General features: G+C 38.2%; 3 protein-coding genes across 3 annotated transcripts; all 3 read right to left on the bottom strand.

Moving 5' to 3' along the window:
- Positions 1–4,464: 4,464 nt before the first annotated feature.
- On the bottom strand, positions 4,465–8,759 carry LOC18052520 (disease resistance protein At4g27190). The gene is made up of 4 exons (XM_024191812.1): positions 5,140–8,759; positions 4,912–4,999; positions 4,788–4,813; positions 4,465–4,650 (listed from the first exon to the last, which is right to left on the bottom strand). The coding sequence occupies exons 1-2, from the start codon at positions 8,533–8,535 to the stop codon at positions 4,928–4,930; spliced, it is 3,468 nt and encodes a 1,155-aa protein (XP_024047580.1). The 5' UTR covers positions 8,536–8,759; the 3' UTR covers positions 4,465–4,650; positions 4,788–4,813; positions 4,912–4,927.
- Positions 8,760–16,162: 7,403 nt separating this feature from the next.
- Positions 16,163–17,698, bottom strand: LOC112101010. Its single transcript, XM_024190902.1, has one exon. It carries the CDS (start codon positions 17,696–17,698, stop codon positions 16,163–16,165), a length of 1,536 nt encoding a protein of 511 aa, XP_024046670.1.
- Positions 17,699–25,325: 7,627 nt separating this feature from the next.
- LOC112101009 lies at positions 25,326–27,233 on the bottom strand. Its single transcript, XM_024190901.1, has 2 exons — positions 26,627–27,233; positions 25,326–26,521 (listed from the first exon to the last, which is right to left on the bottom strand). The coding sequence occupies exons 1-2, from the start codon at positions 27,231–27,233 to the stop codon at positions 25,326–25,328; spliced, it is 1,803 nt and encodes a 600-aa protein (XP_024046669.1).
- Positions 27,234–27,327: the final 94 nt, after the last annotated feature.

Raw genomic sequence — 27,327 nt, 5'->3', positions numbered from 1 at the left:
CATAACATTCAAGTTCATTTTTGCCTAATGACCTTCCAAGTAAACACTCAAATCACGTTTGATAAAATAAAAAAGAGATTGAAGTCCAAAACAAACTCCAATACTATATTTTCAATTGTCTAATTACACGTATCAAATGAATAAACTCTTAGGAGGCTAAGCTCTATTCTTGAAAGGGCATCAAAACTATCACCAAATCATATGGGGAATCTTTTACTGTTCGGAACCTAATGAGAATTTCGAAGAAATAATGTCACAGTTAGTCTTACTGTCACCAGATAAGTAAAAAGTGAACATCTTTAATAAATTGCCAAGCTTCCACACCAAGACACATAAACATTATGCTCACGGCAGTAACAAGCAAATATGCAGCAGCTTGCACTGAAGCTGTCGATTACCAGTAAATATGCAAAACATGGAGAAGTCTAAAGCAAGAAAAGAAGACCCCAAGAGCACAATGATCCTAACTAATTACCGCCATATAGAACTAAAACAACTACCACAGCAAATCCCTTCGTCAATTCCGTTTTTATTTCCTTTTTCCAAAATTTACCAACTGAAGAGGGATTAGTTTCAATGAAATGCCATGCCCCTAGGAAGCCAAACACCGAGAAGTGTGAGAAAAATAATATGATGATGATGATGGTAACAAGGAATCCAAGCAAAGTTCAGATAATTCTAGTTACACAAATATAGAGTAGTCTGAATATGTGTTATACAAGCATAAAAGAATGAAAATCAAAATAGAACAATAAATTTCTTCTGGATAAAAATATACAGCCAACCATTAACTTCGGTTACCCTCTACAAAGAAACATACAATGTAGAGGTTTCTAGGTTCCTTAATAAAGGGACAAATGACCAACAGATAAAAAATGAATTAAATATCAAAAGAATCCATTAATAATGTCGATTTAAACCTGACCATGACATGTAACACAATTAATCAAATATGAGATCTATCTGGAAACACAACTGAGGCACTCAAAAGACATAATGTTTTTATTGGAACTAATTGAGAAGCAACGCACGGTTCAACTCTCATAGCAAAACTCAAAGAACATCAAGGATGCAATAAAAATTAAAATAGCATTAAACATGAAAACAAGAGCATTACAAGTCTGATAGAGCAGTAACATTCTGAAAGAGCATAGCACCACTTGACACATTTCCTCTCAATATACATTCATAGTAATAGGGATACACTCATTCATCGTAATCTCAAACTTTGATAAACTTAAAGATCATACTCAAATCATCTTCCCAAAGCATAGGATTTGCAGCATCACATTCAACACGAATACACACATCTACACACAAATATATATTCCGATACATGGGAAGTTTTTCAAAAAAAAAAAAAAAAAAAGATAGCCATTATCCGGTCATCCAATCAACATATTATCCAAATTTTCATCTGGGTGTCGAATGTTGAAAACAATAAGGCAATTCTAATATATAAAGCAAAAATAAAGCAACTAAAGATGGGCAAACATTTAGTAACCTACTATTACCACTTGCGGGGCCAAATGAGTTTGATGATTTAACAAGGGCACATGGAATTGAGGAAACGGAAAGATGCAAGAATGGCGACGGAAATATAAGCAGCACACCAAACTCCAATGGCGATTAACAAATTCAATACATCAGAAGCATCCATTAATTTTGAACTTAGAAAAGTTAGTGCATGATCCACGTTCAAATGTCAACGGGAAAATAAATAAAATCACGATTTGTTGTCAAAGATTTCATCTTTTGATGGACTGATGATGATGGCGAAACAAAGTGATGGATTTGTTTAGGAATTTCCCTTAACCAATATTGAAAGGCAGTGAAGGAATTTTGACCCCCTTCGGGTTTTTTTCAAAATAAATAAATAAATAACTAATGCACATCATGGGCCTGGTGGGCTTCGAACTGCAAAAATTGGCCCATTATTTTGGCCATCAACTTTTTTTTTGGTATTTATCTATAAAATATTATTTATTTTAGTCCAAGTTGTTTTCCTATGAAAACCGTATATATTAGTTTTCTCATTTAACTAAAGATTCCCTAATCTTTTATCACATAATCATTAAATTAATTTCAGTTTATATATAATATAAATTGTATTTTAAAAGTTTGTAATGGTACCACTAGCCATTAGCCCAAGCTTTTAAGTTAAACTTGATATTTTAGGTTGAGTTTAAGCTGATTTTTTTTCTCCCTTTTAAGTGCTCGTTTGTTTGAATGACTTATCTAATAGTTATAAGTTTTTTCAATATTTTTTTTTTGTTTGATTTTTTTAAGAGTAATAATATGACTACCAATTCTTGTACAATTTTTTTTAGTACAAACTTATGTGGCATGGTTAAATTGGTTGGATTAAATATCTCTTGGTCATATGATTTATTTTTATTACTTTGTATTTTTATTCAACCAATTATTTAATACCAAATTAGTTTGTATAAAATAAATTTGTACAAGAGTTTATGGTTGTATCATCACTCTTTTTTTAATTGAGCTTTGGAGAGTAGATAAATTATTTTGCTTCTATTAACAAAAGCTCAAATTTTAAGTTTTTAGAACTAGAGGTTGGAGAGTTTTTTTTTTTTTTTTCTAGAAAGTTCGATTGTCTAGAATGCTCATTATTTAGTTTATATTCTTATTTCATTATTTTAATAACATAACTTTAAAACTTGGTAATTTTGTAATTTTTAATAATGACTCTTATTGACAATCAAATAACTAATTTTTTTTAATAGAGACTCTATATGAATCAGATTTATTTGAGAAGCTATATCAAATGGATCTAAATATATAGGAGATCTATTTTTAAGCAATTTTTAAGGATTAATACTTATTGTAAATATATTAGTTATTATACCACAGGTTGGATCCGGATTCTTTCATAATCTAATCTTTCCTAATGTTTTAAGAACATTTTGACATGTATTATTTAAATTATTGGATGGACAAGATTCAACTCGATTTTAATTTTTTACTAAACTCAAAAACACATTATTTTAGTAGTAATTTAAAATTATAAAACTAACCGACGTTTCCTTATCCTAGTAGAGTGCGTGTACTCTGTTACTTCTTTTGTTCGTTTTAAGTGTAGAAATTTCATCCGCAAAAATGTGAGTGCAATCTTTCGGTGGTTTTTTTTTTGGTAAAAATTTTATTTTATTTTATTTTAAACATTTTCTACATTTTAACTTCTTGTTTTATGATATTACAATGGCATCAGTGGAGTACGGTGATGTTGCAGAGCTCATCAGCAGCAGGTTTCAACTTCTTGCTTTGTGATATTACAATGGCACAAGAGGAGTATGGTGATGTTGCAGAGCCCATCATGCAGACTGATAACGATAAATAATGATTGGCATGATGCAACCGAGGCACGGCCAGGTTTAATGTGCAGGATAATATTGATGATACTGACCATCATCATGGCAGTTGGTCACAAAACCAACACCAATTGCTCAACCTGGAGAGCCTTGCTGCTCTTCATAAGGCCAATAATATATAAGGTGAATCTTCCTTCGGGAGCGTACAGAACTTGTCACTATTAGCCCTTTTATGAAGAATTTTACTCCAAACACAAGCTGTTCAAGACAAAGATATGTTGAAATAATCATTCAACACAACACCAGAACATAGTCAAAACACTTAATCAACTCATAATAGAAACACATTAAACTCTTCGGAACTCAGAATTATGATGGCCCAATTTCTGTTCTCACCCTCCAATAGGGAAGCTCCCACCGGCCACCTCGGAGCTGCTGCTCAAATTCTGGTACTTGTTTTTCTGCTTGTGCCTGTTCATTTTGCATTTGATAATGATCAAATGGCTGTGAATTTTCTGGGTGCAGCTGCTGCTGAAGTTAAAATTTTGCGTCAAGCATCTGTCAGTTAAATCCTGAAGGCCCTTGATTGAATTCTGATGGCAGGGCATCTTCTCAGAGGTTATTTCTGAGATTGGCTTGAGACAGGATTGGGCACAACTAGCAGAGAAGCTTTTGAACTTTGGAAAAATGGTTACCAAGAGAATGTGGCTCCAGATTCGGCATATGTTACTGGGAAATTGTCATTCAGCTTTTTATTAATTAATCAAAACTTTATTCCGAAACTTATAAATATGTGTTCCATTGGCAGCCCGTTCTATTGCCAGCAAGCAAAAGCAATGTTGCATTAGCATCCATTGATCCGGAAAGAGGAAAAATCTAATATTTTTAATTCAGTAACTCAATACTGCAGAGCTGCAACTAAATTAGCAGGCTCTAAAAGTAGGTTACTAGGATATCAAATAATTTTATTTTATTTTAATTATGAACAACAATTTAAGAATAGAAGAAATAGAAGAAGAGAATATCATTAAGGTATCTCTTAAATTGACTAGTAACCAAGTGCAAAAAAAAGAAATAAGGATTCACAATTATTTTTCTCACTCGTAATACTCAATTACATTTATTTTTCAGAATTGAACTCAGCAGTTTCCTGCCGATACTTATCACATTGAGAATGCGTCTATGATTAACAAACTCTAACTGTTTAATATCTAAACAAACAACATACATTATGGATACCAAATTTTTACAGGCAGCTCCACGAACTAAAGTAATTATTATTTTAACACCCCAAGCAATCTGGCATCCGGGCTTGGCATACCTGAGAGATTGAAACCAGAATAAATAACATCATGCACAATCCCAAATGAAGAAAATACATGAAATTCTTTTGTACATTTAATATATAAGACATGAAAAAGGAGAATGAAATTCAATAAACTGGTGATGTATGCGAACCTGTCAACGCTCCTTATATGATGGTTCTGAAAACAAATCAAGTATTTGGATTAGTTAGAGCAATGTCAAAGGATAAATATGTGACAAAATCTAGGGAATTTAGTAAAATTTTACGCATGCATACCGTTTGTTTTACACAATCAATTCTCTGTGTCAGAGGAAGTAATCTCAGATGAAATTCCTGACTTCATTGGTTCTTTCTCCCGAATTTTCTGCCCCAAATGAAAAACAAAATTAAAATGGTGTGCTAGTATAAGCAGATGTAGAAAATCATTTTACCACCACATACAAATACAATTGAGAAAAAAAAAAAAAGCAATTTAACGAGCATGCAATTGTCAACTTGATGTACCTTTTCATTGTATACGTATTGTTGAACGGTGTGGTTAAGGTTACCCGTCCAGCGATATTCACCAATTTCTAACTCCACACCTTTCAGCAGCTTGGGCGTCAGTTGGTCTCCATAACCAAAGGTCTTCATGCTTGGACAACGAATTATTTGCAAAGCCTCCAAAGCTAGGAATTCAACAGTAGCATGTAAATCTGATGAGCAGAAACAAGCGAGGCTGTCTAGATCATAGAGTTCTATGTTGAACAAACTTGGAAACGTGATCTTCTTTGTTGATGCTCCCTGCAGTCCCACTTCTCCTTCATCATCCATGATTATTTCTTGCAGTGTTGGGCAGCTGCTTACTTCTAGGCTTTCAAGTCGCACCAGGCTTTTGACCATGGAGGTTGTGAAGAGGTTTCGTAATTTCCCACATCCCCGAATTGTAATAGAAACCAGGTTTCCCAAACTCGGAGTCGGAGAGGAGGTTGAGGTTGTGGCGTGAATGTGAATCTGATCTCTTCTGTTCCTGTAAAGTACCATCTCCTCTGCTGCTGCTTTCTCCCCAAGATTTGCCGGAAATACTTGTCTCAACTCATCGCAGTCTTGCACTCTTACTTTCGTCAGGTTACGGAGGCTTACAAATTGAGTGTCACCTTTCCATATGTCTGTCATCCGAGGCAGGTCGATCAGAGTCAGTTTCTCTAATGACGAAAACAACTCGATTTCTTCTTTTGCAATATTAACCCTTTCAATTTCGAATACAGACACCAGCAACTCACAACTTTCTACCCTCAAACGTTGAAGATTTTGAAAGCTTTGTACCAAATGACTTGGTAAAATTTTCAACATGCTGCCACAATCATCCACACCTAACCTTTTTACATTGCTCAAGCACCCGGCTGGGAGTTGACCGTGGCATATTTCAACAAAATTCTGATTTTCACATATAGACAACCATTCTAACTTTTGGAGAGTTACTCTTTGTGTCCTTTCCAATGAGTTCAAGAGACTTTTCATCTCATTGCAGCCGAAAATTGCTAGAAACATCAATTCGTTAAAGCCATCATTAGCTAGGTCCGAGACTGTATTCTCCAAACCGTTGACTTGTTCCAAAGCAAGAATCTCTGATCTGAGCAGCAAATTCTTAATCCAAGAAGGTAGCGCTGAAATCCTCATGTCCTGTGAAAGTCCCATTGCTCTCGAGCATCTCTTCTTAAATTTTTCCAAAAATAGTTCTATTAAATCACTGAGAGGGTCCTCCTCAAGGCCACCAATTGTAATCGAAAAGCTTGTCAGATTTTGGAAGGACATGTCAGAAGGCATGATTTTGCCTTTCGGGATGTCAATATGCAAACTAGTGAGTCGACTCAAGGCCCCTAACTCAATAAATTTGGCATTACTTCTTGCATCTTCTTCGCTCTCAAATTGCCAGTGGCAAAAACTGTCTGACATGTATAACTCCTCTAACTTACGAAGGCTAGAGAGGACACCTCGGGGTATTAGTTCTAGGTGCTCACAGTCTGTCAAATCCAACAATCTTAGATGACCCAATCGTCCAAAACTGACCGGAATTTCACTTACATCAGATTCTGAAAGATCAAGAATCTCTAATCTACTTAACTCTCCGATTAAAGATAGGTCGCCCAAGCCACGGCAATCATGAAGACTTAAAGTTCCGAGGTTACTAAGGAATGAAAGTGAGGAAGGCGGTGAAACCATTCGGATTCCTTCCAAGTCTAAAACTTTCAGATCTTTCATCCCTTGAAAAAATGGGTCAGGAATGACTAAGTGATAATTTTCCTGCAGGAATAAAGCTTGGAGCTTTGGACACTCCAACCCCTCATGTACCTCATGAATATCATTGAACATCAATGAGATTCCAGTCAGATCTTCAAATGTATTTATGCTTGGCCAGTCTTTTAGCTCGACGCCGGCCTTAATCATGAACTTATTTTTAGACGCTATTTGTTGTGCAACATAACGCACAACGTCATGCATTTTAACACACCCTTCCTCCTCACCATCAATTAACAAATAAGAAAAGATAAGGGTACTTACAGCACTACGTGCTCTGCCTCTGGCCTTCTCCACTGAATCGACGTTTTGTAAGCACCTCAAACCCCATCCGTATCTCGCCAACACTTCAATTGGAATATCGTAATCTTCTGGAAAGCAGCTGCAGAGTCGGAAGATTGATTTTGCCTCCTCGCTTTTCAGATAATTGTAGCTCAGCTCCACGCGTGACACTACAAACTCTTCCATCCCTTCGATGTTCGTTGGGGCGGAACTTTTGAGTTGTTCGGCTGCATCTTTCCAAACATGCTTGTCTCTATCCTTCAGCGCTGTTCCTATTGTGAGAATCGCAATTGGCAAGCCACCGCACCCGTCAGCCACCTCTCTTGCAGTCGGGTTTATTTCAAGATTATCAACTTCTGGACCAGCTACCTCCCTGAAAAGGCTCCAGGATTCTTCGTTCGTTAAAGTTCCGACTTCAACAATTTTATTAGCATTCATTTGATTGCAGACGGCACGTGATCGAGATGTGAGCAAAATATTACAGCCTCTGTGATCCTTCCCGTAAGGAATACCAACCTCAGACAATTTTATACGCCCCCATAAGTCGTCCAATATGACAAGCACTCGCTGCTTCTCTTTGATTCTTTCCCACAAAAAACTAGCTCTTGCTGACTCGTCATTGTCAGGCAGTTTTTTAACACCTAACCAGCCAGCAATGTCGTCTTGAATCTTGGTAATGGTTGGAGTTTGAGACACAACGGCCATCGCTACATCATCAAACATCTTCATTTCTTTTGCTTGCTTCTGAATTTCCTTGACTAGTGTGGTCTTCCCCACACCCCCCATTCCGCATATTCCTATTATGCTGACATTTTCATTCTTCATGGCCTCCATTATATCCTTCATTGCTGATTCCCTGGAATTGAAAGCGTAGAATCCTTCAGACGAAGATATTATTGCTGGTGGAGGAGCAGGACGAGACACATCTTTTCCAAAATTTCCATCAGCCATGAGACCAGAAATTGCCAGAGTCTTCTCCTCTGCCTCTCTGCTGAGTTTGTAACGTGATTTGAGATCAACGCACAACCCGCCAAGGCATTTCTTGTTTACTTTCACCTCATCCTCCAAAAACTTTTCAGCTTTTGGAATGATCTCATCAACTTCTGCTATCCATCTTTGAACCTCATCTTTAATAGCTTCTCCATTTCTTGTTGCAGCATCAATTTCCGCTTGCAAGTCATTTCTTCTGTCTGTGAGCTTCTTTGCTTCCGTCCTCAACGCTTCAATGTTGCGTTTGTACTTACACAAGTAACCAAACTGACGTACGGTTGCATTGAACAACACGTCAACAATCTTCTCCGCAATAGGCTGGGTAACTGAAGCAACAGTTTCCGCGGCCATATTCAACTTCTTTTCTCAGGTTAGGGATGAAAAAAATATTGGTATAAAAGGTAATGAGCAGGCAGTAATTTGGGCAAGGATGTATGGATTTTCTGGGTTAATGAAGGGTGAGAAAGCAATCAATTGCAATAATACACACTTGAGATTGACGAGCAGATTAATGGTCTTGTGTCAAAGTGTGCATTTTAAGAAAAAGAAAAGCATCATAACAGAACAAAAATTGTAATCGGGTAAAGACAGTAAAGTGTCGACAAATTAAATATAAAACAAAAGATAGGGTACAATCAATAATTGAAGAGAGAGTGCTCATTAATGAACATGGCAACATATGTACAAAACTTAAAGGCCCTCGCACAACATAAACGATAAAGATGACTCTTGAAAAAAATACATAATGACGCGGCCAAAAAAAAAGTCATCTTTAAAACAGTTGTTTAAAATGGTAGGTAATGATAGATGTGGTCTTTTATGAGTTATCTATATTGTAGATGACTGTTTTATACATGACTCATGCTGTAAAATATCAGTCATAAAATAATATAGTATGGAAAATGCTCTAATAATTCCTAAAGTGATGTCACTCTTTTTCTTAGAAATTGTCAAGTTTATTTGAACAAAAGACTAGCTTTTTATATTGGGAGTCATCTTTGAATGATAAAAGTGATATTTTTGAATTAATTAATGTTATTTTAAATTATAAATATTTAAAATATTTGAATCTACTATTTAATTTTCATATTAAGCTAATATGAATTGGCAAAGACTGCATCATCAAGCATCTAGGAAGTACATAAATTTATTGTCAAGAAAATACTATTAATGATTCAAATGACTGGTATTTCCTGTTTTACACATCCCAAATTGGATATCCATTACATCGTAAATAACAAAACATTCTTTACAAAGGAAAACTACATTCTTCACAAGTGATCAAAACACCCTCTCGGAGGCAACTAACAACATTCATAATCCTGCAACAATACTCCAATACTAAATTAAAATAGTTAAAAATAATGCAACAATTATGTGTGTGCATAGCCAATATGAAAGATACAAATAAATCAAAATTAATTATAATTTATGTACATACCTTGCCAACGTCATGGAGGTGTCTGTTGAATTTAGCCGAAACTATTCTTCTATATATACTTTGTTCATTTGGTTGCTATTGACTTTATTAACACTATCTTGAGATGGGAGTATCTTATTCAACCAACGACCATTTACACTAATGAGCCTTTGGCCTAATAGAAAAGTTCGAGTCTCTTTAAAAATATTATGAAAATTAGTTGCAATCTTTCTTCAATTATTTCATAATTGAGACATTGAGTAGTAATAGTGTTATCTCTCACAAAATGTATGAGGGTCAAATTAATGTACACAAGTCCTAATACTATATCGTAATTGTAAATACGTCTGGTATATCAATATTAAAAAAAAAAACCAACTACCATATACAAAATAGCCAATATCAATGCACACAACACTATTAAATTTTTTAGAACATTTTAACTAAATATCTTATCCAACCAACTACAATATGCAGAAAAGTGCATTATGATTAACAATAGAATTATTAGGACTTATCTTACCCACAAAAGAAGAAGAAGAAGAAGAAGAAACTTGATATTGTTATAGTGCGATTTCTTGCTTTTGACTTTTATAAACTAGACTTACCAAATTCGATAATCATTAGTAACCTAAATTTAATTTTGTCTATTATCGACAAGTTAGTTATTCAACCAGTCTCATAATTTTTGTTTTTTTTTCCAACTTAAGTAATAACAATGGCATGTTAAAACTATTATTAGCAAGGATTTCATCATCTCGAGAGTAATAAGTCATGCACTAAATCAGAGTAGATTTCATTTTTATGAAAATATGACTACTTGCACTAAAGAATCAACATACTGATTTTTAAAATTTATGAATAATTAATCAATTTTTACTACAACATAATAAATATCTAAATATCCAATTTTCTTCTTTCCGCTTAAGTATATATCTAAATTTAAAACAATCTAAATAATAATAATAATAATAATAATAGCAACAAGAATAATAATGAAAAACTTCATCCTTAAGATACCCGACATTTACTTAAATTTTAAAAATCTATCATTTTTCTTAATGAGTACATGAAAAAACGCAATAATAATTTTGAAATAGAGATAATAATTATCACCAATACTATTAGACAATTACTATCTTTCTTCATTTATTTTCCTTCCACCAGTCAACCACTATCCACCTTCATTTATTTTTCTTTAAATTTTTCTTATAATTATTATAATAACTTGTATATTTAAATCATTGTAAAATAGACGAAAATGACTAATAAAATAACTTGTGTATTTATATCTATAAAAGCGTCATCTGCGATGTCCATAACTCATAAAAGACGACATCTATCATTACTCTACCAGTTTAAATGACTGTTACAAAGATGCCTTTTTTGTAACGTGATTATATGCTTGTTTCAAGGGTCATCGCGAGGGCCTTTTAAGTTTTGGACATCTGTTGCCGTATTCCTCAATGAGCATTCTCTCTTCAATTATTGTTTGTACCCTATCTTTTTATTTATTTATTTATTTAATTTTTGACACTTTACTCTTTCTTTGTCCGATAACAATTTTTGTTCTGTTATGATGCTCTTCTTTTTCTTAAGAGTACATACTTTGCCACAAGACCATTAATCTGCTCATCAATCTCAAGTGTGTATTATTGCAATTGATTGCTTTCTCACCCCTTCATTAACCCAGAAAATACATACATCCTTGCCTAAATTACTGTCTGATCATTACCTTTTACACCATTATTCCTTCATTCTTAACCTTAGAAAACAAGTTGAATAATTTTTGAAAAGGCAAACAACGGGAGGGAAATAATTTTTATTTATTATTTACCGTTTATTTTATAAATATATAAATATATAAGTTATTGTAATAATTATAAGAGAAATTTAAAGAAAAGAAAAGTAAATGAAAGAAGGTAGTAATTGTCTTATAAGAGAAAAATAAATGAAGAAGAATAATAGTTATCGAGTGATCGTTGGCAATTATTATGTCTATTTTAAAAACCATCATTGCATGGTATTATTACGTTTTTACATGCGCTCTGTAATTATTATGCGTGTCTGGGGATAAAGCTTTTTAAAATCAAAAGTGTCAAATGCTTTACTCTTTCTCTTGAAGATGCGGACCCGATCTTTCAGATCTTCTGTTGATGCCGAAAAACGACCTCAACAACTGAATTTGTTTCTTTAAGGGAATTACAGCACGAATCCAAGCTCAAACGCCAATATGATCGCAATTTTATGTACCTGTCAACCAGAAAACACGGTTAGGATACGCCGGTGGGTTTCCGACGCAGACCCTCTGATGCTTAAGTTAGAAATTGTGTATAAAGAGATAAAAATGAGAGGGAAGAATTGTGAATGGGTTCAAAAGAAAGGAATTTTCTGATCAAGGAACTAAAAATCTGGTCAGCCCCGTTAAGGCTCTTAGATAGGTCACTTATAGAGTTTTTTGGTTCATTTTTGCTAACCCCGTCACCTGATGCGCTCTTCAGTTTAAATAGGCTCTTGGTCGTGGACGGTTACTCCTTTAACTTCAGCCCGCTTTCTTCAGCAGTTGCAAGTGGTTGTCAGTTGGAGGTGGTTTAAATAGATCGTGGCACACAACTTCCCTAGAAATTAGGCCACGTTCTCTTGACTAGCAATTTCTTATGTCAAGCTAATTCTCAGGTCGAACAAATGAATTTCGAGGTCAGATTATATAGGCTTGAGGTTGTATTCTTAAAATAGGATCTTCATGTCGTACCTATAAATCAGGTCGCCAATATAGGCTCCAGGTTGTACTTATGAGGTCCCCTGCGCATTTTGCCACCTACCCCTTCCCCGATATGTCCGAAAGGAAGCTTGCTTGAAAGCAGTGACATCATAGAGTCAAAGCGAGGAAAAGTGGAGGACTTACTACCCATGGTGAACTTAGCTGCTCGATTTGTGAGCCAGGATACCCTCGTGAATTTTTCCCATTTGTCAGCTACTCATGCTCTTGAAGCGCTTGCTCGAAACCAAGTTGAGGTGGGTATTAATTCACAACCTTTATTTATGTGATGTTTATACTTTCCATCCTAATTGTCATGCTTTCTTTTCCAGCAATCCTTGATCATGGCCGCGCATATCGAGACGTTTGCAAAGTCATTAAAAGGCCATGCGAAAATAGAAGAACTCGAGCGTGCTTTGATGAAAGCCAACCTCACGAACGAAAAGACAGCAAACGAGAGAGATCGGCTCAAGCGTGACCTCAATGCTCGCAACGATGAAAATACTCGCTTGGCAGAAGACTTGGTAGCCGAAAAGAAATCTAATGTGAGCAAAGACTCCAAGATTGCCGATCTCAGCTATGAGTTGGAAAAAGTTAAGTCTGATGTTGATCAATGCATTCGACTAGAGAAAAGGCAATTGAAGGCGGATGTCATTCAGACATGCATCGAATTGTTCCAAGAGAAACACCCAGACATGGACTTTCAATGGATGTTGACCGCTTATGTGAGCAAAGAAAAGGCTAAGAAGAAGTCATTGGGTACAGATCAAGAAGCAAATCGAGTTCTTCAGGGTGATGAGATTAGAGTTGAGGGTGAGGCATCTTTAACAAGCAGAGTTGCTGAAGACGAGGAGAATGCTTTCTAAGTAGATTTGAAAAGTTGCTATAAGGCTTGCCTTTTTGTAGTTGTACGAACTTATAACTCTTGTTGCGCTTTCATTTTGTGTTTGTACTTCAGATAATCGTTACATAGCTTGCACGCTAATTTTTAATAAAGCTAATGCCGACCACGACAAGACTGAAGATGTTTAGGCTACTGCCGATTGTAACTAAGCTGGAAAGTTGACCTTAGGAAGCTCGAAGCTGACCTCGCTATAGATTCTTACGAAGTGTCAACCTCGAGCATAGATCTTACCAAGCTAAAATGTCGACCTCAACCATAGGCTTTACAAAACTGAAATGTCGACCTTAATAAACAACCTCAAATGTAGAGCTCACAAAGCAACAAGTGTCGACCTCAAACATAGGCTTTACAAAACTAAAATGTCGACCTCAACCGTAGGCTTTTCAAAACTAAAATGTCGACCTTAATAAACAACCTCAAACGTAGAACTTTCAAAGCAACAAGTGTTGACCTCAAACGTGGGCTTCACAAAACAAAAATGTCGACCTCAACCGTAGGCTTTACAAAACTGAAATGTCGACCTTAATAAACAACCTCAAATGTAGAACTTTCAAAGCAACAAGTGTCGACTTCAAAGGTAGAGCTCACAAATAAAGTGTCGACCTCAACCGTGGGCTTTACAAAACTAAAATGTCGACCTTAATAAACAACCTCAAACGTAGAGCTCACAAAGACAACAAGTGTCGACCTCAAACGTGGGCTTTACAAAACTAAAATGTCGACCTCAACCGTAGGCTTTACAAAAATGAAATGTCGACCTTAATAAACAACCTCAAACGTAGAACTTTCAAAGCAACAAGTGTTGACTTCAAAGGTAGAGCTCACAAAGAAAGTGTCGACCTCAACCGTGGGCTTTACAAAACTAAAATGTCGACCTTAATAAACAACTTCAAACGTAGAGCTCACAAAGCAACAAGTGTCGACCTCAAACGTGGGCTTTACAAAACTAAAATGTCGACCTCAGCCGTAGGCTATACAAAACTGAAATGTCGACCTTAATAAACAACCTCAAACGTAGAGCTCACAAAGCAACAAGTGTCGACCTCAACCGTGGGCTTTACAAAACTTAAAATGTCGACCTTAATAATTTGAAAACCATAGAACTAAAATGTTATGGTTATAGCTGAACTCGATAGGAAAATGACCGAGCTCAACTAGATAAGAAATTGTAGAACTTAACCGTTAAGTTTATGGCCGGCCTCAACAAGGCAATGGTCAACCTTAATCTCATTCGATAGATTATTATTAATATATATATATATATATATATATATATATTAATGGACTTCAATTAGGTCCAAAAATGTCTATTTCAATCTCAATAAGATTGAATGAATTTTTTCACGTTAGACCTCAATAAGGCTCAAATATGTCGATCTCAATCTCAATTAGATTGAAAAACTTTTTTCACGTTGGACCTCAATAAGGCCCAAATATGTTGATCTCAATCTCAATTAGATTGCAAAACTTTTTTCACGTTGGACCTCAATAAGGCTCAAATATGTCGATCTCAATCTCAATTAGATTGAAAAACTTTTTTCACGTTGGATCTCAATAAGGCCCAAATATGTCGATCTCAATCTCAATTAGATTGCAAAACTTTTTTCACGTTGGACCTCAATAAGGCTCAAATATGTCGATCTCAATCTCAATTAGATTGAAAAACTTTTTTCACGTTAGACCTCAATAAGGCCTAAATATGTCGATCTCAATCTCAATTAGATTACAAAACTTTTTTCACGTTAGACCTCAATAAGGCCCAAATATACGGATCTCAGATAAGACCGATCGCAAGTAGATAAGAAACAGAGTCGCACTTCTGAATAACCTCATTGAAATTAATATAGCAAAAATTATAGAATTGAACACATAACAAATTGAAATAGCAAAGAAATAAACTTTCCTAGCATATTTAAAGGAAACAAACAAGATCATGAATAAGGTTGGCCTACTGATAGTATTTTCGTAGGTGCTCTGCATTCCATGCTTTGCCGACGACCCTGCCATCTGGATAACCTAACTTATATGCGCCATTACCAAATACGTGTAGTACTTTGTATGGTCCTTCCCAGCTCGGCCCCAGAACTCCATCAGATGGCTTTTTGGTTGACTGGTTGACTTTACAGAGCACTAGGTCCCCCTCCTGAAATTGTCGTAGCCGGACATTCTTGTTGGAGAACTTAGCCACTTTTTGCTGGTAAATTGCCGCTCGACCTCTTGCCGCATCTCTCTTCTCATCAAGCAAATCCAAATCCAACAACATATACTCCCTGTTTACTGTCTCATCATAATACTTTGTGCGGTGTGTCTCAATGCCAACCTCAGCTGGGATTACCGCCTCATGGCCGAAAGCAAGTGAGAATGGAGTCTCCCCCGTTGAAGTCTTCACGGTCGTTCTACAGGCCCATAACACTCCTGGAAGCTCATCCACCCAAGCTCCCTTCTTCTCACCCAACCTTTTCTTCAGCAACTGCTTTATAATTTTGTTCGCCGCTTCTACTTGTCCATTTGCCTTCAGATGAGCAGGTGAGATAAACCGTAGTTCAATGCCGAGCTGACTACAAAACTTCTTGAAATTCTCATTATTAAATTGGATTCCATTATCGGTGATAATAGCTTGCGGTAGGCCATATCTGCAAATCACATTCCTCCATATGAAATCTGTTGTGCGCTTCTCGGTTATCTTTTGTAGCGGTTCAACTTCAATCCACTTAGTAAAATAATCAATGGGTACCACCGCGTATTTCATTTGGCCCCTCCCAGTCGGCATTGGTCCGATAAGATCCACCCCTCATTGTGCAAATGGCCAAGTGCTCCCCATTGTCATCATGTTTTCTGGTGGTTGTCTTGCAATTACGGTGAACTTTTGGCATTCATCACATCTCCGAACTAACTCCTATGTGTCTTCGTGCACGGTCGGCCAAAAATAACCTTGCCTTATTATTTTATGGGCCAATGCCCTGCCTCCGCCGTGATTTCCACAAATTCCCTCATGCACCTCTCTCATCACATAGTTGGCATCAGCTGAGCCCAAACATCGCAGGTAAGGTAAAGTGTAACCTCTCCTATAAAGCACACCTTCGATTATGGAGTACCGTGTTGCCTGGCATCGCAGCCTTCTTGCCTTTGCTTTATCTTGAGGCTGTTCCCCAAATTCAATATACCTCATAATAGGCACCATCCAGCTCTTCTCATCTTTTACCATATACACTTCCATCTCGGGATCAGCTATACATGGCTTTGAAACCGACTCTAATGGGATTCCTCGTGGGAACTTTGGGCATTCTGTAGTTGCCAGTCTTGCTATATAATCCGCTCGGTAATTCTCTCCCCTCGGAACTCGCTCCATTGTAGCTTGATCAAAACTACCCCATAGCTGCAGTGCTTTGCTCAAATACTTGGACATGTTCTCACTTTTGGCTTGAAATGTCCCATTCAGGTGGTTCACTACCAGTTGCGAGTCACTCTTCACCTTCAAATACCGAACCCCCAATGCTCTTGCTAGTTTTAAACCTGCAATGAGAGCTTCATATTCTGCTTCATTGTTTGTAGGATGAAATTCATACTTGAGAGCATAGCATACTTCTTCTTGGTCGGGTGAAACAAGAACAATTCTTCCGCCTGACCCTTCTGGGTTTGCAGCTCCATCTACATTAAGCTCCCATACATCATTCTTCTTCTCTGCCTCTTTAATATCCTGCCCAGCATCCATCCCTTCATTACCGTCACTGCAATCATTAATGAAGTCGACTAGAGCTTGTGCTTTAATTGCTGATCTCGGTCGGTAACTGATGTCGAATTCACTTAGCTTTACTGACCACTTAACTAACCTTCCTGAAATGTCTGGTTTGTGTAAAATTTGTCTTAAAGGTTGATTGGTGACGACCACGATCTCATGAGCTTGAAAATACGGCCTCAGCTTTCTTGCGGCTACAACCAAAGCCATCGCCCACTTTTCTGCAATAGGATATCTAACTTCCGCCCCTGTAAGAGATCTGCTCGTGTAGTATACAGGACTATGGACTCCATCTTCTTCTTTTACCAGGACCGAGCTAGTTGAATAATCTGAGACCGCCAAGTAGATCAAGAGAACATCACCAACTAAGGGCTTAGCCAAAGTTGGTACGTTAGCCAAATACGTCTTTAATTGTTGAAATGCTGTCTCACATTCTTCCGACCACCTCAATCTTTTTCCTTTCTTCATCAATTCAAAAAACGGATGGCATTTATCTGATGATTTCGAAATAAACCTGCTCAGCGCAGCAACTTTCCCAGCTAAGCTCTGAACATCTTTAAGATCCTTCGGCGACCTCATCTTGAGAATGACCTCTACTTTTTCCGGATTAGCCTCTATCCCCCTCTGGCTAACTAGGAAGCCCAAAAATTTCCCTAATTCCACTCCAAAGGCACACTTTTCCGGATTCAACTTCATCTGATTTTTTCATAGAACTTCAAACGTCTCACTCAAATGCGATGTATGTTCGACCGGCTCAACAGACTTGGTTATCATGTCATCTACATATACCTCCATTGTTTTACCAATCAAGGGTTTGAAAAGCTTGTTTACTAACCTTTGGTAAGTAACTCCTGCATTTTTTAATCCGAACGGCATCACACGGTAGCAATACAATCCTTGGTCAGTCACAAAAGCTGTCTTTTCTTCATCTGCTGTGGACATACGAATCTGGTTGTATCCTGAGAATGCATCCATAAAACTCATCAAGCCATGCCCGGCTGTTGAATCCACTAACTGATCAATCTTTGGGAGAGGAAAACTATCTTTGGGACAAGCTTTGTTGAGGTCGGTAAAGTCCACACACATCCTCCATTTTCCATTTGCCTTTTTAACCATCACCACATTCGAAACCCATTTTGGATAGTTCATTTCCCTTATAAACCCCGCTTTCAACAATTTATCCACCTCATCATGGATGGCCTCATACCTTTCCTTGTTGAACACTCTTCTTTTCTGCTTCACAGGCTTATGTTTTTTATCTATAGCCAACCGGTGACACATGATTCGTGGGTCTATTCCCGGCATATCTTCATGGCTCCAAGCAAATATGTCATTATACTCCACCAATAAATTCTGAAGCTCATTGAAAATGGCATCCGTTATCTTTGTTCCCACTCTCACTACTCTGCTCGGATCATCCTCATTTACTTGCACTTGTTTCATTTCTTCATTAGGTCGCTGTTGGCATAACCTATTCTCAGCTCGTGGATCGATACTAGTGATCTGCATGGATTCTCTCGCAGCTGTAGCGTAACAGCTTCGAGCTACTTGTTGCTAGCCCCTCATCACTCCAACTCCACCTTGAACTCTAAACTTCACACACTGCATATGGGTTGAGCTCATTGCTCCTGCTATTCTATTGAATGGTCTGCCCAAAATAACTTGATAAGGGCTTGGCTCATCAACTACCAACCATGTCAGCATCACTGTCTTTTGTAGTGGGCTAGACCCTATTGTCAGTGGCAAGTCAATCAACCCAAGGGGAATCAACTCAGCTCCACCGAACCCCTTTAGTGATGTTCTGACCGGATCAAGCCTGAGGTCTCCTATTTGTAGACCGTCTAGAGTTTGCTTAAACAAAATGTCAACTGAGCTTCCCCCATCTACAAAAGCTCAGTTCAATTCCTGCCCTGCTAAGACAACCTTCACTACAAGCGTATCTTCATGTGGATGTGCGACTGCTTCCTCGTCCTCGTCTGTGAACATGATCGGCACCCTTTGAATCCGCTGCTTCTTTGGTATCGGAACATTAAAATTCACCTCAAAATTTTTTAATGAATATCGACTATAATTTCTCCTTGAGCGGTTTGAGTCTCCTGCTAAGGTCGACCCTCCCATAATCATCATCGCTACATTATCTATGATGTTTCCTCTTCTCCTACCTCTTCCTTGGTCATCCACATACTCCTTTAGATATTGATTTTGCACTAGCCATTCAATATGTTCCTTCAAGTCAATGCAATCTACAGTTCCATGTCTGGTCACCTTGTGAAACTCGCAATACTTGTGGTGAGCACTTCCGCCCAAACCCCCTACAATCTGCTTTGGCGGTGTTAGTAACCCCTTGTCTTTTATTGCAGCATATATTTCTGCTCTGCTCGTGTTCAGTGGTGTGTATCTTCCACTTTGTTCTAATAAATTCACCCCATTGTCAGATCTCAGTCCTCTCTGGTCTACAGGTGGTGGCAACCTATTGTAATCTCTTACTCGGTTCTCCCGTTGGTTCCTCCCATAATTATTTCCTCCCTCTCGGCCCCTTCCTACTAATGAGATTTCTCTTCTTTCACGATTTCCTTCCCAATTTCGACCCGGCCTTTCTGGTTGTCTATAATTAAGCAACCTTCTGTCATAATGACGCCTATCACCCGTGTTCATCCTCGAGCTATACCCAAAGTTATCTCATCTCCTTCTCAGGTCTCCCTTTCTCATTGGATCCCCTGTCTGCATTTTCATTCTCCTCTTTTCTTCCTCTGCATCTTCAGTTTTCATGTCCAATTTTGCCTGGTTATACGCCTCAGCATATGTTGTTATCCCCTTACTATATAAGTTATTCCACAATCGATTGATTCTCAACCCCTTCTTTAATCCCTTCAGAGCATCGAGATGATCAAAGGCCCCTAAATCAGTAACCTCCTTATGATACCTGGTCACGAAACTCCTCAAACTTTCAAATTCTCCTTGGACCAATTTTTTCAATCTGCTCGTATCTTGCTCTGATATGCATGAACCCCTAAAACGCACAGCGAAAAGCTCACATAACTCCTTGAAATTTCCTATGCTTCCCTTCTTTAATCTCCGGTACCACTCTCGTGCTTGTCCTTCTAAGGTTAAAGGAAAAACACGACACCTTTGAAAATCATTCAAGCCTTGGATCCCGGTCATCTCATTAAACTTCTCCACGTGATGATTCGGGTCAGTTTTGCCTTCATACACCAAGGCTGGAACCACATACTTGGGTGGCAAAGTTACCACCATCACTTCACGTACCAAGGGGGACTCGTCATCAAGTAACAACCTTCCTACCACTTTCTTGCCCTCTGTTTTTGCCTCTAATGCCTCTAAAGTTTTTTTAAATTGCATCATTCGCTGCTCAAGCTCATTTGCCCGGTGGGGGTCTCTCAGCTCTTCTCTCTCCCTTTCTTGATTCAAGTCATTGATTCTCCCTCTCAATTCATTCACTTGTTCTCCTGCACTTCTATTCTCTTGTCGTACCCCAACTTGTGGTAGTCCCATTCCGCTCTGCTGTTCACCACCAAGCTCTTCCCTCTCTCGCTCTCCACTATTCTCGGGATCACTAGCTCGAACTTGAGTTTCTCTGACTTGGGCATCAACCAACCCCCTGATCATCTCTTCAAATTTTGCCATTTGTCTCTCGATCCCTTCTCTCCATCTCTTATCTGTTGTGGCGCTCATTTCTTCCGCCAATTGGCGCAAGGTCTGCCTATCTCCATCGTTGTCATCCATCGCTATTTCTTAATCTGATAGCCTTTTCCTTCTAAATTGTCAAACGTATGGCTTTTCGCACCGTTCCCCACAGACGGCGCCAAGATATTGATGCCGAAAAACGACCTCAACAGCTGAATTTGTTTCTTTAGGGGAATTACAACACGAATCCAAGCTCAAACGCCAATATGACCGTAATTTTCTGTACCTGTCAACCAGAAAACACGGTTAGGATATGCCGGTGGGTTTCCGGCGCAGACCCTCCGATGCTTAAGTCAGAAATTGTGTATAAGGAGATAAAAATGAGAGGGAAGAATTGCGAATGGGTTCAAAAGAAAGGAGTTTTCCGATAAAAGAACTCAAAATCTGGTCAGCTCTGTTAAGGCTCTTAGATAGGTCACTTATAGAGTTTTTTGGTTGATTTTTGCTAACCCCTGCCTCAGTTACCATTTTTAGCTTAAATAGGACCCTGGTCATGGGTGGTTACCACCTTTAACTTCTGCCAACTTTCTTCAGCAGTTCCACGTGGTCATCGGTTGGAGATGGTTTAAATAGATCGTGGCACACAACTTTCCTAGAAATTAGGCCACGTTATCTTAACCAATAGCTTTCTATGTCAAGCTAATTCTCTGGTCGGGCAAATAAATTTCGAGGTCGGACCGGTGAATTTCTTGGTCGCTCATATAGGTCTAAGGTTGTATTCTTAAATCAGGTCATTCACATAAATCTCAGGTCGTACTTGTGAACCAGGTCGCCAACATAGGCTCCAGGTTGTACTTACGTGGTCAGCTCGACAACAACAACGGCAACGGTTAGGATACGCCGGTGGGTTTCCTACGCAGACCCTCCGATGCTTAAGTCAGAAATTGTGTATAAGGAGATAAAAATGAGAGGGAAGAATTGTGAATGGGTTCAAAAGAAAGGAATTTTTCGATCAAGGAACTAAAAATATGGTCAGCCCCGTTAAGGCTCTTAGATAGGTCACTTATAGAGTTTTTTGGTTCATTTTTGCTAACCCCGTCACCTGATGCGCTCTTCAGTTTAAATAGGCTCTTGGTCGTGGACGGTTACTCCCTTAACTTCAGCCCGCTTTCTTCAGCAGTTGCAAGTGGTTGTCAGTTGGAGGTGGTTTAAATAGATCGTGGCACACAACTTCCCTAGAAATTAGGCCACGTTCTCTTGACTAGCAATTTCTTATGTCAAGCTAATTCTCAGGTCGGACAAATGAATTTCGAGGTCGGATTATATAGGCTTGAGGTTGTATTCTTAAAATAGGATCTTCATGTCGTACCTATAAATCAGGTCGCCAATATAGGCTCCAGGTTGTACTTATGAGGTCAGCTCAACAACATCTGAGTAGATTAGGATCGACTATATTTCGATACGCTACCAGAAAAATCCAACTCAAACACCAGTCCCCTAGTTTTCAATACCAGAAAGTCATTACCAGTGTTGGAAACTAATTATTTAAAAATAAAAAATTTTTTCTCAAACCCAACACCAGTCCCCTAGTTTTCAATACTGAGAAGATATGAACGGTATTGGAAACTAAAACAAAGAAGAAAGAGCAATATGGCTGCAAGCAAAAGAAAGACGGTGTAGAGCATAATGGTGAGCAAATAGAAGGGTAGGAAGAAACCTTCAAGTGTGGACCAAGAAGATAACCATGACCAAGTGCCTTAAAGTGATAAGGTCAGGGTTGAGGTTGAGGTCTCCCTAACTAGTAGGGTTGTTGAAGACCAAGAGATAACTTCCTAAGTTTGATTATTACAATACTTGCCCTTTTTTTGCAATATGAACTTGTGTAGACTGTATGTTACTGAACTTTAATTTGCTTTTGTAGTTAGATAATTATTATGCTGACCTTGCCTTTTTTACTCTTTATTTACTAGGGTTGGTTATGACTTGCATTCCGTAGACTGAGCCCATCTAAGACTTTGTTGAGGTCAAACAAATAGATATGGTCAACTTTGGTAGCAATAACACCAAGCAATGACCTTGAATTCACTAAGATTATATCATTTCGATGTCAATCTCGATAAGGAAAATGTTGACCTCACGAAAATGTCAACTTCAACAAGATAAATTGTTGACCTCAACAAGGTTAAGTGTAGAGCTAAAACACTGACCTCATGACAAAGAAAATGTTGACCTCACGAAAGTGTCAACCTTAACAAAATAGATTGTCGACCTCAACAAGGTTAAATGTAAAGCTAAAACACCGACCTCACGATAAGGAAAATGTTGACCGCACGAAAATGTCAACATTAACAAGATAGATTGTCGACCTTAACAAGGTTAAGTGTAAAGCTAAAACGCCGACCTCACGATCTCACGACAAGGAAAATGTTGACCTCACGAAAATATCAACCTTAACAAAATAGATTGTCGACCTCAACAAGGTTAAATGTAAAGCTAAAATACCGACCTCACGATCTCACGACAAGGAAAATATTGACCTCATGAAAATGTCAACCTTAACAAAATAGATTGTCGACCTCAACAAGGTTAAATGTAGAGCTAAAGCGTCGACCTCACGACAAGGAAAATGTTGACCTCACAAAAGTGTCAACCTTAACAAGATAGATTATCGACCTCAACAAGGTTAAGTGTAGAGCTAAAACGCCGACCTCACGACAAGGAAAATGTTGACCTCACGAAAATGTCAACCTTAACAAGATAGATTGTCGACCTCAATAAGGTTAAATGTAAAGCCAAAATGCTGACCACATGATCTCACGACAAGGAAAATATTGACCTCACGAAAATATCAACCTTAACAAAATAAATTGTCGACCTCAACAAGGTTAAATGTAAAGCTAAAACGCCGACCTCACGACAAGGAAAATATTGACCTCACGAAAATGTCAACCTTAACAAAATAGATTGTCGACCTCAACAAGGTTAAATGTAGAGCTAAAACGTCGACCTCACGATAAGAAAAATGTTGACCTCACGAAAATGTCAACCTTAACAAGATAGATTGTCGACCTCAATAAGGTTAAGTGTAGAGGTAAAATGCAGACCTAAAAAAAATTGAAAATTGGAGAACTTAAATGTTAAGCTTATGATCGACCTCAACAAGGCAATGGCCGACCTCAATAAAATTGAAATTGGGCAACTTAATGTTAAGCCTATGGCCGACCTCAACAAAATGGAACATTGTAGAACGTAAATGTTAAGGCTATGACCAAACTCCACGAGGCAATGGCCAACCTCAATAAATAGAAAATTGTAGAACTTAGCTTATGGCCAACCTCATTAAGGCAATGACTGACCTCAACAAAATTGAACATTGTAGAATTTAAATGTTAAGGCTATGGCCAAACTCCACGAGGCAATGGCCAACCTCAATAAATAGAAAATTGTAAAACTTAACTTATGGCCAACCTCAATAAGGAAATGATCGACCCAAATAAGGTAAAAACCAATTTCGATAAAATTGAAAAATGTAGATCTCAACAAGATAAAAGTTAAAGTTGTCTAACCACAAGGTAATAGCCGTCTTCAATCTCAACATGGTCGAATTACAATTAGACCTTAACAAGGTCAAAATGACAACCTCAATCTCAATAAGATTTGATAAATTTTTTAGGTAGTACCTCAACAAAGCCGCAATGTCGATCTCAATCTCAATAAAATTGGATAAACTTTTCAGGTAGGACCTCAACAAGGCCGCAATGTCGATCTCAATCTCAATAAGATTGGATGAATTTTTTCACATTGGACCTCAATAAGGCCGCCATGTCGATCTCAATCTCAATAAAAGATTGGATAACGTTTTCACGTTGGACCTCAACAAGGTCGCATTGTCGATATCAATCTCAATAAGATTGGATAAATCTTTTCACGTTGGACCTCAATATGGTCCAAAATGTCGATCTCAATCTCAATAAGATTGGATGAATTTTTTCACGTTAGACCTCAATAAGGCCGCAATGTCGATCTCAATCTCAATAAGATTGGATGAATTTTTTCACGTTGGACCTCAATAAGGCCGCCATGTCGATCTCAATCTCAATAAAAGATTAGATAACGTTTTCACGTTAGACCTTAATAAAGCCGCCATGTCGATCTCAATCTCAATAAGATTGGATAAATCTTTTCACGTTGGACCTCAATACGGTCTAAAATGTTGATCTCAATCTCAATAAGATTGGATGAATCTTTTTACGTTGGACCTCAATACGGTCCAAAATGTTGATCTCAATCTCAATAAGATTGGATGAATTTTTTCACGTTGGACCTCAATAAGGCCGCCATGTCGATCTCAATCTCAATAAGACCAGTCACAAGTAAATAAGAAATAAAATTGCACTTCTAAATAACCTCATTGATATTAATATAGCAGAAGTTACAGAATTGAACACATAACAAATTAAAATAACAAAGAAACAAACTTTCTTAGCATATTTAAAGAAAACAGACAAACAAGAACATCATAAATAAGATATATCTTAGCTGATAGTGTTTTCGCAGGTGCTCTGCATTCCATGTCTTGCCAACGACCCTGCCATCCTGATAACCTAACTTATATGCCCCATTACCAAATGAGTGTAGCACTTTATATGGTCCTTCCCAGCTCAGCCCTAGAACTCCATCAATAAATCTGAAGCTCATTGGAGATGTCATCTATCATTTTTGTTCCCACTCTTACCACTCTGCTCGGATCAACCTCACTTACCCGTACTTGTTTCATTTTTTCATTAGGTCGCTGTTGGCACAACCTATTTTCAGCTCGTGGATCGATACTTGTGATCTGCATGAATTCTCTCGCAGCTGTAGCGTAACAGCTTCGAGCCACTTGTTGTTGGCCCCTCATCACTCCAACTCCACCTTGAACTCTAAACTTCACACATTGCATATGGGTTAAGCTCACTGCTCCTGCTATTCTATTGAATGGTCTGCCCAAAATAACTTGATAAGGGCTTGGCTCATCAACTACCAACCATGTTAGCATCACTGTCTTTTGTAGTGGGCTGGACCCTATTGTCAGTGGCAAGTCAATCAACCCAAGGGGAATCAACTCAGCTCCACCGAACCCCTTTAGTGATGTTCTGACCGGATCAAGCCTGAGGTCTCCTATTTGTAGACCGTCTAGAGTTTGCTTAAACAAAATGTCAACTGAGCTTCCCCCATCTACAAAAGCTCGGTTCAATTCCTGCCCTACTAAGACAACCTTCACTACAAGCGTATCCTCATGTGGATGTGCGACTGCTTCCTCGTCCTCATCTGTGAACATGATCGGCACCCTTTGAATCCGCTGCTTCTTTGGTATCGGAACATTAAAATTCACCTCAAAATTTTTTAATGAATATCGACTATAATTTCTCCTTGAGCGGTTTGAGTCTCCTGCTAAGGTCGACCCTCCCATAATCATCATCGCTACATTATCTATGATGTCTCCTTTTCTCCTACCTCTTCCTTGGTCATCCACATACTCCTTTAGATATTGATTTTGCACTAGCCATTCAATATGTTCCTTCAAGTCAATGCAATCTACAGTTCCATGTCTGGTCACCTTGTGAAACTCGCAATACTTGTGGTGAGCACTTCCGCCCAAACCCCCTACAATCTGCTTTGGCAGTGTTAGTAACCCCTTGTCTTTTATTGCAGCATATATTTCTGCTCTGCTCGTGTTCAGTGGTGTGTATCTTCCACTTTGTTCTAATAAATTCACCCCATTGTCAGATCTCAGTCCTCTCCGGTCTACAGGTGGTGGCAACCTATTGTAATCTCTTACTCGGTTCTCCCGCTGGTTCCTCCCATAATTATTTCTTCCCTCTCGGCCCCTTCCTACTAATGAGATTTCTCTTCTTTCACGATTTGCTTCTCAATTTCGACCCGGCCTTTCTAGTTGTCTATAATTGAGCAACCCTCTATCATAATGACGCCTATCACCCATGTTCATCCTCGAGCTATACCCAAAGTTATCTCCTCTCCTTCTCAGGTCTCCCTTCCTCATTGGACCCTCTGTCTGCATTTCCATTCTCATCTTTTCTTCCTCTGCATCTTCAGTTTTCATATCCAATTTTGCCTGGTCATACGCCTCAGCATATGTTGTTATCCCCTTACAATATAAGCTATTCCACAATCGATTGATTCTCAACCCCTTCTTTAATCCCTCCAGAGCATCTGTATGATCAAAGGCCCCTAGATCAGTAACCTCCTTATGATACCTGGTCACAAAACTCCTCAAACTTTCAAATTCTCCTTGTACCAATTTTTTCAATCTGCTCGTATCTTGCTTTGGTATGCATGAACCCCTAAAACGCACAGTGAAAAGCTCACATAACTCCTTGAAATTTCCTATGCTTCCCTTTAATCTCTGATACCACTCCCGTGCTTGTCCTTCTAAGGTTAAAGGAAAAACACGACACCTTTGAAAATCACTCAAGCCTTGGATCCCGATCATCTCATTAAACTTCTCCACGTGATGATTCGGGTCAGTTTTGCCTTCATACACCAAGGCTGGAACCACATACTTGGGTGGGAAAGTTACCGCCATCACTTCACGTACCAAGGGGGACTCGTCATCAAGTAACAACCTTCCTACCACTTTCTTGCCCTCTGTTTTTGCCTCTAATGCCTCTAAAGTTTTT

The sequence above is a fragment of the Citrus clementina genome, unplaced genomic scaffold (assembly GCF_000493195.1).
Source record: "Citrus clementina cultivar Clemenules unplaced genomic scaffold, Citrus_clementina_v1.0 scaffold_2, whole genome shotgun sequence".
In the NCBI taxonomy this organism is placed as follows: Eukaryota; Viridiplantae; Streptophyta; class Magnoliopsida; order Sapindales; family Rutaceae; genus Citrus; species Citrus x clementina.
This window is presented reverse-complemented; position numbering and strand designations above follow the sequence as displayed.